Source organism: Vidua chalybeata, chromosome 2 (assembly GCF_026979565.1).
Source record: "Vidua chalybeata isolate OUT-0048 chromosome 2, bVidCha1 merged haplotype, whole genome shotgun sequence".
In the NCBI taxonomy this organism is placed as follows: Eukaryota; Metazoa; Chordata; class Aves; order Passeriformes; family Viduidae; genus Vidua; species Vidua chalybeata.
In genome coordinates this window covers 27,673,410-27,692,878 of record NC_071531.1, presented here as the reverse complement: position 1 = coordinate 27,692,878, position 19,469 = coordinate 27,673,410, and the positions used below count along the sequence as shown (strand labels likewise).

The 19,469-nt window shown below is 38.9% G+C and overlaps 1 protein-coding gene across 1 annotated transcript in view; it reads left to right on the top strand.

Annotated features, from left to right (window-relative positions):
- The window catches only part of LOC128784711 (pinopsin-like), a 73,964-nt gene that overhangs the window by 50,622 nt on the left and 3,873 nt on the right, over positions 1-19,469 (top strand). The window contains exon 3 of the mRNA XM_053936546.1: positions 1,251-1,484. Coding sequence (XP_053792521.1) covers positions 1,251-1,484 — 234 coding nt within the window. The remainder of the gene's footprint in view (positions 1-1,250; positions 1,485-19,469) is intronic.

The window sequence follows — 19,469 nt, the reverse complement described above, 5'->3', positions numbered from 1 at the left end:
GCTGAGGAATCAACTATAACCTCAGGAGACCAGTGAGCTGAGTTTCCATCCAGAGTCAGTGGAGAGGGAGTCTCCAGAATTAACCTCCTTGCAGAGTTTGCTTTTGATTTTTAGGGAATGAGCATTCCTCACTCTTGCCACCAATGCACTCAGCTGCCCAAACACTGAGTTGGTTGCAACAAGAGCAGTGTTGTCTACAGAAAAATGTATTCACACTAAGGCTTAAAAATAAAAGTTGGCTATTATTTTAATGTTAAAATTTTATCTTAGAGCTCTAGACTCCCAAAGGGCGTGATGCTTCAATCCAGAACAGGTTAAAGGAGAATAAATTTTGAAGTACAGATTATAAATACTTCCACAGCAGATTTGCCTACACGCTGTAACTACTAGCAAATTCATAGTTACAAAATAGACTCTTGTACCATCATTTTGAAACTGCTTATTTACATCTGCTTTTCCTGTTTAGCCAATTCTACTCTATTTCCCTGAAAAAAAACAATGAACAACAATGAATCAGCATTCAACACATTTTTTTTTAAAAAGCACAAAAACCTATTTCTGATCCTTATGAGGAGTGAAGCTCTTTTACCAAAATGGTTAAGTACCTGGATAAAATAGTCTAGAAGGAATGAATCCTACCACTTAAAACTTCATCAAGTGATTCAGGAAGGCTTCTCTGGTCTCTCACTCCAAGTATGACCATGGCTAACACTATGCCAGGCCAGCTGAGGCTTTATCTGGTGTTGAAAAGATCCAAGGACAGAGATACTAAGCACAGTCCCAATGTTGCTCTGCTATTTCCACACCCTTAACAGAAAATATTCCTGGTGGTTCAGATGTGCTATGTAAAGCTTCTTCATCTCAAGCAAGTTCTGTGTACTGGCATAATTTGAATGAAAACATGGTACATTTACACAAAACTCCATACCTTAAAAGCAACTGCAGATGACTTAACATCTGTTAAGGGCTAGATGGTTTGACACATTTCTACATTTGCTCCAACCTTCAGTGGGACTCTGGTTTATGCTGGCATGCAGTGTGATCTCTGCAAAGCTTCCCCTAGTGCCTGATGGAGATGATGCAAGCCTTTTCACTGCATTCAATCACTTTTGGGTTTGTGTTCGTTTTGCTTCTGGAACTACAGTGTTGATTGTTATTGCTGATCCGAGACCAATAGTCCCAGGTTGCTCAGGCAGTCAATCCAACAGCTCCGCTTGTTAAATTTTATCTCTTTTTAAACCTTTCTCTAGGTTGGAAAAATCCACAAGAATGCTGCCCGCAAAAGGGAATACCACGTCCTGTTCATGGTGATCACTACAGTTATCTGTTATCTGGTGTGCTGGATTCCATATGGGGTTATAGCATTACTTGCAACATTTGGCAAACCAGGTGCTGTGACTGCAGTTACAAGCATCATACCTTCCATCCTAGCAAAAAGCAGCACTGTTTGCAATCCCATTATCTACATACTTATGAATAAGCAGGTAAGACATGCATTATTTTTAACTTGTATATTCTTCAGGGTCTATCAGACATTCTTGACCATTGTGACTACCAGTCTTATAGATGTATCTTTAAGGACATTGAAAGCTTGTCCAAACAATACTACTGGAGTCTTGAGGTGGAAGTGTTTGCAAACAACAGCATATTGCTAGATAGGAAGAAAAGAAAAATGATGAAATGTTTGCTTACTGAAATTGCTTGTATTCTTCTGAGGGCACGCTGGGTATTAATTTGTATCCTTCAGAGTTAGTTGCCAAAAGTATTTACAAGAAGAATACTCAAACATTTGGTGAGGTTGAGGAGTGTGGGGGGGAAATGGACAAGGAGACAAAGGGATTTAATGACCTAGAAAACAAAATAAAGGGGACCATTTGTAAATACCATTATCATGATAGATCCCCTTGAAACCAAATATAATTGCAGTTACTGGTTTTGTGGACATCTACATCCTTACTGTTAAATTCACAGTTCAGCAACATGCCAAAATACATAATGAATTTTGTCTCATGAGCACCAAGGCATAGTCTACATCCAATTCAGGTCCCTTATTCCTGTAAATGCCATTGTCAGTACTCCAAAGTGAGCCTCCTAATGTTTCTGTGTTGACAATTCTGACTCTAAGGTTTGATAACGGCAGATCTGGAAGTTTTGAAAGTATTTGCAGTAGGAAATCTGCAAAAAATATGCATAGTTTATGAACACTTTTTTTTATTAGATTACGTTAGAGGTTGTTCTCAGTTTTCTTTCTTCATTATGTCCATTATATTATTCCAAAGCGAAGAAACACCCTTTATCTTTTCTTGCTCAGTGTATGCTGGAGCCCACCTTTAGTATTTATCAACAGCAGCAATATATTATTATGGAACTGAGACAAGGGAAGAGTTAAATTAAAGTTAAAAAAAAGTTAAAGTAACAGCCAAATATATTAAAGTTTTGCTACAGCCTGAGATCATACCTGGCCTGCTTCATCTAACCTAAATTTCTTAAACAACAAAAGAATCTACTCTTGGAATTTGAGGGCAAAATCTCAAGCAAGCTGTGAAACCTCCTTGAAATCAGAAGGAGAAAGTTCTATTGCCTTCCCCAAGACCAGGGCTTCATTTCCAAAGTCTAGTTTGAGCTGACACTGAAGCAAATAGAACATTCAATTTGAAAAGTGTTAATGCTGAAGAAAACCAGTAACTGTTCCCCCTTACCTTTTATGATTCTTATGAAAACTTCTCAACAGCAGCATGTGTCTTGCTTCTTTATTCTCTGAACACTTTGTCTGAGGTCCTTGACTGAGAGATAATCTGATTGTGCTGTGATCACTGGAGCAGGTTATATAATATTGATAGCAAATACATTTTTGCATTGTCTTTACACATGAAGATGTGATAAGCAACCCTGAAGGGGAGGCAGTTGGTCAGTTTTGGGATAGATACTTTTTACTAATCAAACCAAAATGATAACTAATGTACAGCATTAACCTGCAGCTCTCCTCTGATATGCCACTGTGTATTAGCAGTGAAAATAATTGGTTTTAACTCACACTGAGAAATGTGCTTCACTCAAGAAGGTGAAACCCATCCCTTTTGTCTGTTCCTCCTCCTTTCACAACGGGAACAATAGTAACATCCCCATACAATGCATCATTGGTGTTCTTGGCACCTCTGTAGTTGTTCTCACACTTTCTTGTAAATTTAACACCTCAGGAAAAGAATCTTCCTGGTTAATCTTCCTGGCACTCAGCTTTCCTCTCTTCATGCTTAGCTGAGAATTGTCACGGAAGGCTGGTGCCTCCTAACACAGAAATTATCTGGCCTGCATTTTTCACAGTTCCCTGTTTGCAGATGTGAGATAACACAGTAGGGTATTTTCTCCTGCACCTTAAAAATAAACAGAACATACGGCATAATTTTTAGCTCTCTATGTATTAGTCTTTTTGCTTTGGGAAATGCCCCAAAGATTGGAAAATGGTGTTGGTTGACTGCAGTTGTGGTTTTAGCTTCCAGCTGTCATATATCTGTGCAGAGTATTGTGAACCATCAGCCTCTGAGTCAGCTTTAAAACTCATCCTACAGAGCGCATCTTTAAATTAACTCTCAAGCAGTCCCTGAGTCACTTTCATGGTCCTGGAAATCTAGAGAAAGAGTTTTGTCTTTGGCATTGCCTACTGCACTGTCCTGAGGTGGTAAATCACTGAGGAAAATAGTGATTTTTTTCCAGCTGCAGGAATTCCCTCAGATGGGATGGCATGAGGTGTGCTGCTGTCCTCCTTCCTGTGCTGTCCTCCAGGAGAGAGATGCACTGTTTAAGCTGGAGTGTTACTGGGCTCATAACATGCCAGGCAGACATCAAGATTCAGGGACAAAATTAAAGCACTAAACTGTCTGAGACCAAATGATGCTGGGGTGAAGCTGGAGGAGATGGTAGAGGAGATCCCATTTTCCCTGTTGTCTCTTTATGGAAGGCTCTTTTGGCTCTTGGCAATATGACTGTTTGTGCCTGGGGCAGCTTCCCCAAGGGTCAGGTCCCAAAAAGGCTGCACACAGCCAAGTAGCTGGGCAAGGTCAGTGTGCTTACACTTTCAGTGCATCAGTCCTTTATAATTATTAGTTAATGTAGTTGTGCAGATTTTGTTTCATCTTCTCCTACCTCTCTCAGTGTCTTTTATTCCCATCACACATCTCTGTCAAGTTCCCATTGTTCAAACTTCCACCCATGCAGCCACCCCAAACAGATTCTTAATGACACCTCTGACTACCTTCCTTTCACCGTGGTGGTGCTGACAGAAACCTACTCTTTCACATGTTACATGCAAGTATTAAGCATTCACTCAGGAGATAGGGAGTTTCTCTGTAGCCATGAGTTTGCTGCTGAGGAGGTGATCACTGGGAGAATCCTGCTGTTGCATGTTCCACAGAACAGCACGGGAACCCCAACATGGCTGGTATAACTGTGCATGAGGACATACTGCACTAACAGGTATTATTAGCTGGCTAGCCTAATGGTGTGGCAGCTTCAGAGGTGTCACAATCTGCTCATGCGGGGTTGTCAGGGTATCGTGATGGTTCGTTAACCGATCCCAAAAGTGCAAAAAGGCAAACAGCAGGGGACCATCAGTTTAATCAATGCAAATGCACCTCTATTTAGGTACCAACAGCAAATGAAATAGAGGGGACAGAAAAGGGAAATAAAGAATAGAGAGAAAAGAGGGGAACAGGAATATAGATACCACTGTCAAGAGGAGATCCTCAATGGTCCAGCCACATAGATTCGCCGTCATTCATGGGGGTGCACCAAAGTCTTCCCAAAAAGTTACAGTTTATATAGTCTAGCCAAAGCGAGTGGCATCTGGCCAGAAGGTGGGGAAGATTGATGGGCCACTGTGAAGAGCCCGTTGGTCTGTGAAGCAGGTGCTGGCACGCAGGGACAAGCCACCACTTGTCACAACCTGTTGGAATGCAGCGTTCTGTAGAAGCACAGCGAGTGCACCTGCTAACAGTCACTTGGCAAGTGTCCGTGTCCAGCTCGGCCAGGCCAGAACTCCTGTCAGGGGTCTTCAAGGTCCTTGCGACGGTCGTGAGGCAAATGAGGGAAACTTCAGACCATCTCTCACAAGAGGTTAACCTTGTTTTACATACCAGAAATTAATTTTTTACTGATACAGAAGTCAAGGTACTAATAATGAGTGTTCAAGAAGGTGTGGTTATGGATGAGATCACAGTGTGATTGAGTGAATCTCCACTTATTTCACAAAATTTGAAGATGACACTCAGAGAAAATAGAAATTTGCTGCATTGCTAGTGACAGCCAAATTTAAGTCAAGTTTAAACCTGTGTCACTTATAGATCTTGGGAACCAATTGTTTGAAAACTACAGATGAGATTACATGTCAGAATCTTTGCTGAAGCAAAATAGCCTTGCTCCCCTGCAGCTCATGAGCTTTACACTAATTTCTTTCACATTTTTTGTTGCTCAGCTAGTGTACCTCAGTCTCCCTGGACTACTGAAACTCAGGTTAGCACATCACTCTATTGCATATTACAATTGGATAAAAGGTCCACTCACACCATGTGATCAGTAATGTGCTATTTTTGGTGTCAGAAAGTGCCTCTGAGCAAAATAAGGAGGGAGAGTGTGACTAAAAGGGATGTATTAAATGTGAATATAAGTCCCTGATTAGTGATTTGATTTCTAGTGTCTGTTTTCTTGTATTAAAATCATTGCACTTTTAAAAAATAGGTGACCCTGTCATTTTCCCCAAGGATCTTGAGAAGTGATGCTCAAAAGAATATACACATTTACTTGAAAGTCATTACTACTGTGACCTTTCCAAATTTTTCATGTAATGGAGCATGATGGGTAAGGGAGAAATTAAGGAGAATGATAAAAATAAGACTTTTTTTTTTTTTTTCCCCTGAAGAGATTTGAATAATAATGATAATTATGTACTTAGGGAATCTTCCTCAATGGGACCTGAGCCCAACATCACACATCAGACACCTCCCAGGTGCCTCTGCTGTGGCTCTGACAGCTCCCAGGAAGCTATGTCACCTTCTCTTACCTAATGAGTAGCTTGTTGCTCAGGCCAGCCCCCTCTTCCAGGGCCTTCGTGGAACTTCCCAGCTGCCAGATGAATAACAAAGAGTTTTTCTGTCCATAATAATAATATATAAACTAATGCAGATGAATGATGAAGAGAAATACAAAGAGGATAAGCACATGTTTTAAACTATATAATGATTTTCAATTTGTGGCTAGGGAATGCAATAATGGAAATGAAATCCAGTTAAAAGATCCTTCTTCTGGAAGACACAGAAAGTGAAGGGCAGCAATATCTCTTTAAATCTTATTTTAAACAGGATCTAATATGTTAATGTCTCTTCCTATGTTGCTCCTTTCATAGCAACAGAGAAACATGAAGCTTCACAGAAGTGGGAAGACACCTCCACATTAGACAAGGGGAAATCAAGGGGAAATGCAGTGAGCAGGGTTTGTAGCAAAGACGATGGGATCCTTTTGTAGTCCATATCCATCCTGCAAAAGGCATTTCTGAAAGGAGAAGAGAGGAGACTCCAAAGAGGGTGAAGCTGAGGTGTTGAATTTGAAGTGACTATAAGGCAGACAGATGGAGACTTTTCATCTGGGTCTGTAGTGACAGAAAAAGGGGTAATGCTTTTAAACTGAAAGAAGGTAGATTTATACTGGATATAATTTTGTTTTTTCTTTTTTTTTTTTTACAATGAGGATGATAAGAGAGGTTGTCCAGATAAGTGTGGATACCCTGAATTGTTCAAGGCCAGGTTGGACAAGGCTTTGAGAAACACAATCCTGTGAAAGATGTCCCTGCCCATGGCAGGGTGGTTGGAACTAGATCATCTTTAAAGGTCCCTTCCAACCCAACCCATGATAACATTCTATGATACAAGAAGTAATCTTTTCATATAAGGTATGTAATAGGTCTTTTCTTGTCTCTTCCACTTAGTCTTTAAACCTGGATGGACTAACCTATTGCTCCAAAGGTTTAAGTGATCAGTGTAATTTAGATTAAGCCCCCTAGGTATGACGCAGGTAATCATTTTGTTATATTTGGACCAGGCAAATTTCAAAACAAAAGTATAGCTGTTTCTCTGTTTAAGAGGTTGTGTCCACTCTAGTGGATGTTGATTGTGACTAGCTTAGAGAAGAGGGAACATTGCCTCAATTGCTTCCTGACAACCTGGTAGGCCATGCTAGTCAATAGAAGGGGTCAGAGTCACACTAACCCTAGCGGATACAGGGAAATAAATCAGCATAAACTGCAATGATTGAATGACAGGAGATTTACATTGCTGCCTGTTTGAGGACTAGCAAGGAAATAGGTGTAGGCAAAGACTTGACCTCTAGAATCATTGTCACTACTCAAAAGGCAATAAAACAACAAACTCTTTAACCATTCAGATAAATTTTAGGGTTACACATCTCAAATTTTCTCCAGTACAGGGAAAACAGCTTCAGTCAAATAGTTTGCCCTTGCCTATCATGATCAGCCTACAGCTGTGCTGGCAGTTCGAGAACTACATTTACAATCAGCTGTTTTTCATACTCTTCCACCTATAACATTAAACCTGCAGGATAGATTGATAGATAAAAGGAAATTTCCAGTATTCAGAGCTTACTGTAGAGCAAGAAATGTGGCATGTTCACAGCTAAAAAAAAAAGGTGTTAGGATTTTTGTAAACAAGGTCCCTTGGTAGCCTCATTGCTCTTGCAATAAGACTTCATAGGAAGCTCGGCCAAAGTGGTGTTTCTTTGCTGGCTTCACAGGTACATCTGTTCTCAAGGGAGAGTCTGGATGGTCAAGAGCTCAGCCAGTCCTGAGAGAAATACAGAGGGGAAAAGGATGAAATAATAGCCATTGTGCTTCACACTTTCCATTACTTCAGTGTGATCTAGAAGTTGTGTGAAAGCATTTGGCAGTTAAGTTTTTCATTCTGAACTGATTTCCAAGTTTGGTGTGGACAGTTAAAGTCCTACAAAGGCATATGTGATCCACAGGTAGTCTAAACTTGAGCTACTTTTCAAAATGCCATTGCCAAGCCACACTGAATGGATGTCACAGGATCTTCTCTTGCAGTGGTCTAAACTGCAATGGCAGGTCAGGGATCAGACTCAGTTTTAGCCCACAGCTTGCTTTGATTAAGGTCAAGCATTTATGTAGCCTCAGAGTTCCCCATTTCAATTCTAATATCCCTGTTTTTCTATAATATGTCCAATGTTATGTTTTATAAGTAGGACTCCAGTTAAGCATTTGGTGCTACTTACCATTTCAAAGCTGAATATAAGCACAGGTCAGGCGAAGAAAACAGAAAGCAACATTCTGTAATGCAGTGCAATACAGCATATTAGATAAACAAAGAATTTAGTTGCTTTATGAGGACAATCAAATTCAACAGATGAAAAAGTATTGAAAAAGTGTAACCCTGGCAGTGACAGAGCCTCTAATTTACCTCTCCTGTTCAATAACAGAGTAATCTGTTGTCATATGGTAGTGGCACAATACTAAAACTGCAGCACATTTTTTCTCCATATTGTGCCAGTTGGGATTACGTCTCAGAGTTTTACTGTGGGTACCAGGCATATCTTTACAGTCATGTATCTTACTACAAATTGAAGCAACAATTGTTTCAGATTAGATGGATGGAAAACAACCAAAATTAGTTTTCCCAGACAGAGAATATTTTTCAGCATTTATGTAACTTTCACTAAATAAATATTTTTACTTGAGTTAATCCTTGGTATCCTTGTGAAGCATATGGTTATCATCATCCTAGTCTTATAGCATGAAAAATTTGAGGATTAAAGGTTAGATCAGTGCTCAGACCCTCACAAACTTGCTTGACAATTCTAATTCAAATCTGTAGAACTTTATTTTATGATTTTATCCTAATATCCTTCTTCCTCCAGGGCAAAAAATCTGCTGTAGTCAAAGAAATAATCATTGACACAGTGTGGAAATTACAAATATACAAATATAAATACAAATATACAACTGTACTGGGCCTGTAATTCATTAAAATAACCCCCTTTTCATTATAAACTGCATCTTTTAATGCAATTCAGAAATCTGACTGTGTCCAAAGGAAAATAAATTTGAGGTTCATTGTCTTTTGAAGTAGAAGCTATTACAGAGTTTTGTTCCCCTGATGTTTAGTATAATAACTGCTCTCAAACTAAATGCATTTGTATCTAGTTTATAAACCTGTATTCCTCAAAAAGCCCTTCTTCTTTGATAGTTGTCTTTTCCTCATACTGGGACACCATAAACAGATCACTTTCTACCCCCACATTGCTAATGTGAACTAGTTTAGTTCTTTTCAGAATTTCATGTTCAAAACAAATATTCAGATAATAATCTCGGTACTCATGCTTGGAATTGGGTATTTCATTTGGGAAATGTTTTAGGCATTCACTGGATGTTAATAGAGAACCAACACCTCAATGTAGTAGGAGTTATTTCTTGTTTCTGTCTTGTTTGCAGTCTAACTCTGTCTAACTCTCTTGATTATTATCTTCAGAATCTGAACTGAAAACAAGAATATCGGCTCTACAGTGGCCGCTTAAATCCCTTTATCTAAATTAGAATCAGATTTTCAGAAATGGCTGTACAGAAATATACACAAGAGGTCTGCTACATAAGGAACAGCTATTGTATGCTGAGTACTTTATGGATGACCTTACTTCAGATGTAATGTTCAAATCCTGCAGGGAAAACACTTATTCAAGACCTTACAACTCACCCAAGGCTTTACAGAACTTCTGTGTTTGCTGGCTTTAGGCCAGTAGAAATTCACTACAAGTAGGATTCAAAGGTCAACCAAAAATTTATATCATTTGTCTTCCATTTCACTTTCACCACTCTTCACCTCTCTCACAGCAAGCACTAGCTTCAAAATCGAAGAATTTCTATGTGAATTCGAAAACAAAAAAACTAGGCATGTTTGTCACTTGTTAATCAATTAGTCAATTTCCTAGCAAAGCATTTTCTCAGTGTGAAATGCAGCTTCTTCAATATTAGAGAAGCTGTTAATTTAGCCAATTTTATTTTCAGTGGGGAAAAAAAAAAAAAGGATATTTCAGCCCAAATCTCATGCTTAAGCTGCTACACCTTGGTTCTTGTCAAAAGTATCTTCAATGAAGAACACTATCCTTCACCCAGCAGATCAAGCTCTCTTACCAGACTGCATCCTCCATGTGCAGGAACAGCAGTGGCTCAGTGAGGGGCAGGAAATGCAGTGAAATGTAGCCCAGCCTAGTGATCTAATTTATAGGGGAACAGTCAGAATGAAGTTGAGCTATAGATCCATAAAGACATCTACTGGATATTTTGACAGTCTGGGGTTTTTTTCTGGATTTTTTTTGATAATTTGTTTTGGTTTTGTTCAATAAGAGAAAGAAATTATAGAAGAATTAAAAATTCTGTCAGAAAAGAAATTCTGATTTCTCAGCCCAATGGATTCTATTATTGCATTAGTCACACATAAAACCAAATATCTGCTACTAAAACACAGTCACAAATCAACCCCCTCTCAGTAATTTCTAATTCTGCCTTAGGTAAAACCAATACCTAATTGCCTGCAAACCTAGATAAAAGTAAAACCCAGGGAAGACTTAGTCCTCATCCTTTATACCACCACTTTCTCTACTATGGTTCTCATTTCTTGATAAACTATTAAGTGTCCTCATCCAGCAGAAGAATGCTTATCTGGCAATTAAAAGGTTCTTCCAGCATTCCCATATCAGAGAACTTCCTATATCTCATTCATAGCAATTGATGGAAATATAATTTTGGGCAACAGAAGCAACAGGGCAGGTAGTCAGGAAATCTGGGGGAGAAGGAGGCTTATAAGAACCTATGTTTTAGCCAGAGGTAGGATTAATTAGTGCCAAGGAAGAAGAATCAGTAGGTAAAATGCCCAAGAGCTGCTGAAGTTTCTCTTCACACTTTGGATTTCTTTGTGCAGTGCTCTGGGTCTCAGCCTTAATGAAACTCTATAAGGAACACCTGGAAGATTTACTTTCCCTAAACCTGTTACATAGCCAAAGACAGGTAGTTCGTAACCTACTTCCCCCAAAAAGAAAACCACCTGATCACAAACAACCCCCCCCCAACACAATAACATCACATTTCTACAAATATTTAGTAATGTTCTATATTCATAGCAAGATTTGGGCAGGAATATACCAGCATAAACCCATCACAGTCAGCTGCAGTCTTCATTTTAATCCCTTTGGGCTGATCTAGAGTCCATGTCTGAAGAATTGAAAATACAAGAAAAAAGTGGGTCAGCAGAACAGCATATTGACGGCAACTAAACAAGCACATCGATTTTTCAAGTGTCAAAATACTTCTCATTGTTATGCTTTGAACTTCCAGCAAAATGTGAGTTATTTTAAAATTATCTGGGAATCACTCATCCCATATTATGGTGGTAATAGACCCTTAATTTCTCCTTACAAAGTAAAATGTTACTGTAGGGACCGGTACATTTGCTGCTGCCTCTGTTAGTCAGGTTCCATCAATCATGCTGCAAAACCCTAAACAATTCTAACTTATGAAATGGGAATATAAAAGAGAGAGAGGATCCATTTTTTTGCTATTCACTGAAGTTCCTCATCTTCCTTTAGGAAACTCTTCTTAAGTTTCTTTTAGGTAAGAGGAATTAACTTCACATGCTACTTGTTTTGTATACTGTATGGGGTTTAGTTACTCTCTTAAGGCCAGAAAAGAGCATTTATGAGATAAAGATGACAACTGGTCTGTTTTTCCTGCAGTGATAAAACCATTGAAAACAACCATGTGCTGTCTTAAACCAGTGTGCATTGAAGACACAGTAGTATTGTTAATATTTGCTTTCATGTGCCTAATCAATCCCTTTGAAGTTCAGCAGCCATGCTGATTACACTTAAGTATGGGCAAAGAAAAGTTTCTCCCTGTTTCCTCTGACAAAATAACTATCCTCACTTTATGATCCCTTCAGCTTTGATCTCTCACTTTGTTAACTTTATATGAGAGTACATGTTTCATGGGGACTTACCTAAAAGGAGTATTTTAAAATAATTATCTGAATAGCATGTTGTAACCATGAAAATAAGGTAATATTTCTCAGATATGGGATATGCTCTGTTGTTTCTGCCTTCCTTACTCTTCTACCATGGAACAACTTTGTTAATATTATTTTGGTAACAGCTTACACATTTTCTTCTTATCTCTACTTCTTGGGATGCTACAACTACTCATTAAAATGCTGAATGTCCTGACAGCTACCTTCAGCCCCATGCATTTGTAAAGTCCAAATTAGGTCCATCAGATAGCTTATAATTTCATTTGCAGAGACAAAAGCAAGTAGTGGAAATAACTGAAAGACAACCCAACACTTCCAAAGAGGAATATTTCTAGGGGAGAAAAGTAATGGTGCTTGATCCAGTTGGAAACATCAGCTAAGACTCCTATCCCTTTTACTGAAAAAGCAGGCTCGGAAACAGGTCCAGAACCAAACCTTTCCCACTTTCCCTTTCTGGTCATCTGTCTTCTTCATGCTCAGGATACAGCACTTTATATAAACCTCGTGGCTCATGTGCCTCATGGGCAGTAGGGCTGGGTCTAGGCATAGACCTGTGGCACTTTCAGCTCGCTCAAGACACACGTTCATGTTTCTTGCCTTAATTTGCCAAAAATTTTTCATTTAGCAAAGGAAAAATTGACATTTTGCCTTAGTCCAAAGTGTAAAAGCTTTAGATTGAGAATGCTGCCTAGTTTACAGAACATCAGACAACTCACAAGTCATGAACTCTAACTTCTTGAGGCACGTTCACTCCTACAACTATCACTAAACAATACTTAAAGGTAAAACAAAGCCTTCTAGATTTATGCAGAATTACCCAAACCTCTTTCATTAGCAACACTCCCATCCCCCCACCCCGAGGGCCTCACTTCCCCAGGAGACATATCTGCTGCACGTGGTAGCAGTAGTGCAGGATGCAGCCAGTACAACCTCTCCATCAGTGCTCCAGGAATGAGAGTGGAAAACAATTACTGTTTAGAAGGTGGGGCAGTAAAACATTTTAATCAGGCAGCTCAGTTGCAGTCAGACAACTGTCTGGGAGCAAGGTAATTAACAGCAGCTGACATAGCCTGGAGTCAGCACTGGCAGTAGTTTTCCCCTCTGGCTGCTTCCATAAAATCAAGGCACCTGTGATGCCTATTGCCTGCCTTCCATAACCCTCAGGGTTCTGGAGTCCTCTCACAAGCTTATAAGGAATTGTTGCTACAGTAATTATCCCCTTCCTGTCAGCATCTTGGAACCAAGGGGAAATTTGATTTATCTATGTGCAGAAACAGGTCACCAGAGGAAATTAGTTGTCTTATTTCAGTTATCATACAGATGACTATAAGCACAGGGAGGAGGTGGTTCAGAGTGTAGCAGTGTAACCCCATTAGTCTTTTCTCAGTTAAATTTGTGGGATTCATCTGTTTACAAAAAAGCTGAACTCCAGCAGAAGTCTGTTGTTAGCTCTACAGTTCTGTAGTTCTTCATTTTAAGATCACATCCCAGCACACTAAACCTGACAGCAGCAATATGAGCACCTACAGATGAGTTGGATTTCTTTCAGATGTGCAGAAAAAAATATAAGAAAACAAAATGCCAAACCCAAGTAAGTGACTATTAGGAAAAAGCAACAGTCCTGCCCATCCGTTATGGTACATCTTCTAGCTGTTTCTTTCTGTTTTCTTTATGTCTTTTATAATTCCTTGTCTCTCCCCCTTCCTTTTACTGGACCGTCTTTACTTTAATAATGAAGAATCCAGCAATCACACCAGCAATGATTCCCCCTGTGATCTGTCACAACCTTCTTGTGCTGCCAGTCTTCTGGTGGCTATTCTGCTTCCAGTTTAAAAATACACCCCTATATTTCTACATTATAGTTACTTTTCAGTCAGCTTAATATAATCAGTTAATATTTTCATCAAACTAAATAAGCATCTACTTAGCTTATTTTTAGGAAAAAGAAATAACAGGGCATGCACTTCTTACTTGCCTTGGTTATCAAGGCATGAAGCTTTGGAGTCAGACTATACTTCCATAAGAGTACTGCCATTTCTTTGAAGTGTATCCTCTGGAGTAACTTACTGTGTAAGAAAGTAGAATCTAAAAAAACAAGGAAGGATACCTATATGGAGTATACATTGTTAAGTTTTGGGGTGCAGCAGATAAATCCATGCTATTCTGATGAAGCAATCAAATTTGTCACCCTGGAAAGATCAAGATATCAGGAAAGCTAGAACAGAAGTCCAAACAAACCACAAATGTTAGTGCTCTGTTTACATTAATTGATGCAATCCCACAGTAAGATGCTGTTTAAGCACTGCTGCAGGTGCAGTTATCTGCAGAAGATGGTGGATGTGATTATAGTAAAAGACTGACTCCTCCCTTGCTTGTCTAGCTGTTCTTATCACAGTACCACAGAATAGTTTGGGTTGGAAGGTCACTTTTAAAGCTCATCTAGTCCTAACCCCCTGCAATGATCAGGACCTTCTTCAAATCAGACAGGTTGTTCAAAGTCCCATCCAATCTGACCTTGAATATTTCCAGGGATGGGGCAACTACCACCTCTTTGGACAACATGTTCCAGTGTTCCACTGTGCTCATAATAAAAAAAATCTTTCTTATATTTATTCAAAATCTACACTATTTTAGATTAAAACCATTACTCTTTGTCCTGCTGCTACAGGCCCTACTAAAAAGCCTGTCCCATGTCTCTTGTAAGTCTACTTTAAATACTGAAAGGCCACAATATGGTTTCCCCAGAGACTTCTCCAGGCTGAACAACCCTAACTGTCTCAGCTTTTACTCATAAAAGAGGTGCTCAAGACCTCTGACCTCTTTGTCAGCCTCCTCTCCAACAAGTCCATGTCCTTCTTATGCTGGAGGTCCCAGGTCTGGATGCAGTACTCTAACTGGGGTCTCACCAGAGCAGAGGAGAGGGGGAGAATCACTTCAACAAGTTCATGCTGCAGTCAAGACAGCAAGCTGAATTAAAAATCCTGAGATATGTCTTTCAGCCAGATCACAACAGGCAGATACAGACTGAAATGCCTGTATGAAGTGTCACCTCTCAATAGAACTATGCCCCTAAGAACTACTCAAGTGAAACACAGTTGGCTTCTATGAGTAAAACAATAAAAGGCATGTTGTTCAAAAAAGGGCAGTGCAATTTTGGGAATAGACCTGAAAATGAGTTGCCTCTAAGGCTCCCTGAGATACTATCAGATACTATCACACCTCCCTGCTGAAGAATAGCATGTGAGCAAGATATCCTCTGTACCCCACATAATACAATTCATGGATTTACACCTCATACTGAGGTACAGTTTGAATGCAGTGAGACAAGAATGTCCTCTCTGATGTCACAGAAGAGTAAAGATGACTGAGCATTTAATAGACAGGAACACATTGATCATATTTTCTTGTTAGTTTTTTAAACAAAAAAAACAAAGTTGCTGGATTTAAAAGGTATCAATTAATTGCTTCATGTGTAGGTACCAGCATTCAGCTTATTCTCTAGCATATCTCACTGATTTGAGTTTTCTGGATGGTGTTACTTGCATATCATGACAGTAACTAGCCCCACAGCACTGCCTGTCAGGAGGTGCTGTAATACACAGAATGAGCTGCATGATTACTTGTCTGCCAGGAGTGTACACAATGGCAATCCAACTTTTATCATTCCACTAATGTGCAACCAACTGTCTTGTTGGCATGGACTTAAGATGAGCCCCCGGGATGAAAACACTGATTAGCACCTCCACTGGCCCAACTCAGGCACCTGTGTAGTTCAAGTACTACCAAAAAGCAGCAGTATGCTCCACATTTAATGGATGTAAGCAGGCTTGTTGTGGTTGAATTATACAGTACTTATCACAGATGAAGGGCAAGTTACATTTTCCCTTTGGTAAGCTGTTTTTCATTTTAATTAATAATTTATTAAAAAGCTTCTCCCTTAGACATAACACTCTTCTCCCTTAAACACAACACTGGATTCCTTGACTGGGTAGCACAGCCATTTAGCTGAAGTCTATCAACATTTCAAGTACATCACCAAGTCATCAGAGCATGACCTCCAAACCTGACAATCGACAACCTCCTTGCTTGACAATCACCAGGAATTTACTGCTCAGAAATTGACTGAGCAGTATGGGGAATACATTCTCCCAGGGAATCCTAGCACATCTGCTCGGGTACACATGTTCACTTTAGAATAAAACTGGCTTTACAATATTTGCCTCTTTTCTGTATTTTACTGTGATACCTCAGATTAACTGTCCATTTCAATTTGAGATTTCATTGAAATTGTGGGCAGAGCTGACAGGCACCTTCCCTCTTTTGTTCCACCTGTATTTCAGTGTCATTCATTTAAAGCAATATGAAAAGACCAGCACTCCTAAACATGAAAACAAATGTTTTATTTACAGGAAAAGATCTGTACACTGTGTATACATAAAAATATACAAAATCATAATAGAAAATATAAAAAGTGTTAAAATGTATACAAACACTGCTTAAAAATGTGACTCCTGTAAAATCTTAAGGTTTGTTATTAGAGTACACATTCATTTAAAAAAATCATCATACAAAATAATTCTCAAAGCTATTAAAAAAGTACACAGTCTATATTTGAATAGTTCAATGATTACATATTTTAAGAGTGATGAGATGATATGAAAAAAAGTAAGGCTTTTACACACAACTCTTATTTCAAGAACAAAATTCTGAATCTGATTGCTAAGCCAGAGAGAAGACATCTGCACTGTCAAAATTCATTAAGTGATTCATCTACCCCTGGCATGGGTTACTTTAATTTCAAACAGTTAAATCAGGTATTCTCCTTGTGTGTGAGAGGACAGATGCTGGAAAAGATTAAAATACTTTTAACAGCAGGCTTCTGAATTACCTATGTCAAAGCAGGATTTCATTTAAATATGCATCAACTTTAGAAAGCATGAAGGGAAAAATAGTAACCATTTATTGTTGCAGTCAATTCATTTAATACTCCTTTCATAGTACATCTCTGTCACTGTCCAAATGGCATTTTCCATCCTTAAAAACTTCTGAAGAAAAAAGAAATTAAAAACCCCACTAGGGATTGCTTCACATGTGTTTTGAACTCCTGTTTAATTCAATCAGTCTCTAAAATGACTGTGCTCAGTCTGTGCAACGAGTGTAGACACTTGTCTTCATTTAAAAAAAAACAACTCTTTTGGCTTTTCTGACTTTGGCAAGAGATCTACAGCAACAAGTTCAGAATTTGGATGTCTTCACCAAAGAAAATGTCATTACCAAAGACAAGGAATGCTTAAATTAAATTTATACAGAGAGAGTGTATATTAAGAGTGTTTATGTCACCCCTATATCTCTCCAAAGGTACATCATGGTGCTTTCACTGAATTTACCAGAGTTTCTACAGCATAAAACTGCACAACAAGGTAAAAAACATGTAATAGTTTAATCCAATGAAGGACTGAGCTATGAATTTATGCTGAGGTAACCTTTAGAACTATAGAGGAATGGAACAAAACAATGTTTTTTTCCTAGTAAAAAGATTTTGGCTCTAAATGAGGCAAAATATATTGTAATTTTTTCTTGATTAAACAAAAGAATACCTTGATTTTACCACCCAAAACTGAATGCATAAAATAATAGAGCACCACAAGTCAGAAAAGTTACAGAATTCACAGTGGGGAAAGAAGAGCATAATTAGATTCAGCATAAACTCAGTGCATTTCCTTAAACTGCTGCTGTGTTTCTGGTTTGTTCCAGTTAACTTTAACTGTTGTCCACAGCACCAGGGCACAGAAATGAGGCTTGATAGTGTTTGAAGGCAACTTGTTCCTACTTGTCAGTAAAACTCCATAAATTTAAAGCCTACAAGTGCAAAGGGAGCTCAGGGGCCCAATAGCAGAGGCAATTGCTTGGCTGATGATGCACCTTGATATGCATCAGGTTTGTGCAAACCTCTCTTGTCTAGGTGATGTCCCAGTCTGTTAGTGTGTGACAGCCACATGGGAGAGCTATGAAGCCATGCCTGTATCTTTTCCCCAAAAAGTCCCATGATCTTGGTGAAAAAATACACTTCCTTTCACATTGCTGCATTTAACATGCATCTAAAACCAGCACTCTCGCCCATTATTTTTAGAAGAGCTGTGGTTCAGAGTTATTACACATTGACTCTTTTAAATTTACTGAATGTGGTTCTTTGCAAACATTTCTCTGCCCTCATAAGGGATGGGGAAATGCCCAGTAATTCAAAAACACTTGGAGGGCTCTTATAAAAGCCAGAATGCCAATGCCACAGAGAGTAAGAAGTGGTGAGAGAAGCACCTCTGCAGGTCTCTATGTTTCCCCTTTATTTCTGCCTCTTCCCCCCTTGCAGCAAGTGGAGGGGAGCCCTCAATTAGCAGACCAAGCACACTTGCACATGTGCCAGAAACTGAAGGAGGACAAGACAAGGTAGGAGAGAAAATGCTCTTTAAACAACCACAATGTGTTTGAGCAGGCAGACCAGTAAAACATCACAGTGGAAACCAGTGTTAGAAAGCCATTCCAGGCTCATTTTTTAAAGGTGGCATCACAGGTTGGTCTTCCTCCTCTGTGAGCAAACGTTTGCAGCACAGCTCTGCAGCATCTTCTGAGGTGATGGTGCTACAACAACCGCATTTGCACTTATGGAAGGAGGTCTGACTACCATATAAAGAAGGATATGGCAAAGAAAAAAAATTTGGCTGCAAAGGCTTGAGTGTGCAGTCCAGTAAATTAAAAATATACAGGGTTTTTTTCTGTAACTATTTGCAAAGCAGTAATAAATACTCAGACCTGGTTCTGCATTGGTATATAAATCATGTACTAAGTAGGCATGCTTAGCACTTGTTACATGAAACGTTATAATTTGCCTTGTTCTGTATAAGCAACACCTGTGTTGATTATTCTGAAAAATTATTGAGAGAATAAATAATACTATATAATCTTGCTGTGGGTGGTTGAGCAATGCAGTTATTTTTCTTCTTTGTGAAAACTGAAGTTAAAAGTTAGTGGTTGCAGGCCAGTCAAAGTGATTTTTTTTCTTTTTGGATCTCTAGAAGTTCCTGCTTATCGAAAAGTAGCATATTCACTAGTCTTAGAAAGCTAAACTCCCTTCCTTTACAGTTATGTCATAGCTAACACAGGGTACAGCAGAGAGGAACATATTTGATTGCACTGTTCAGACTGCTTATGTTTTCCAAACAGGGTACCAAACATATGGAAAAATAGATTAGTTCTGTGTTGGCTCTTTATCCTCCATGCATTTAAATAAGAATGTTATTAACTTCAAGAATAAAAGTTGCCATCACACATAACATTAAAAAGAAATTGATATGTACTATATCCAGAGTCCAAGCCTAGTAT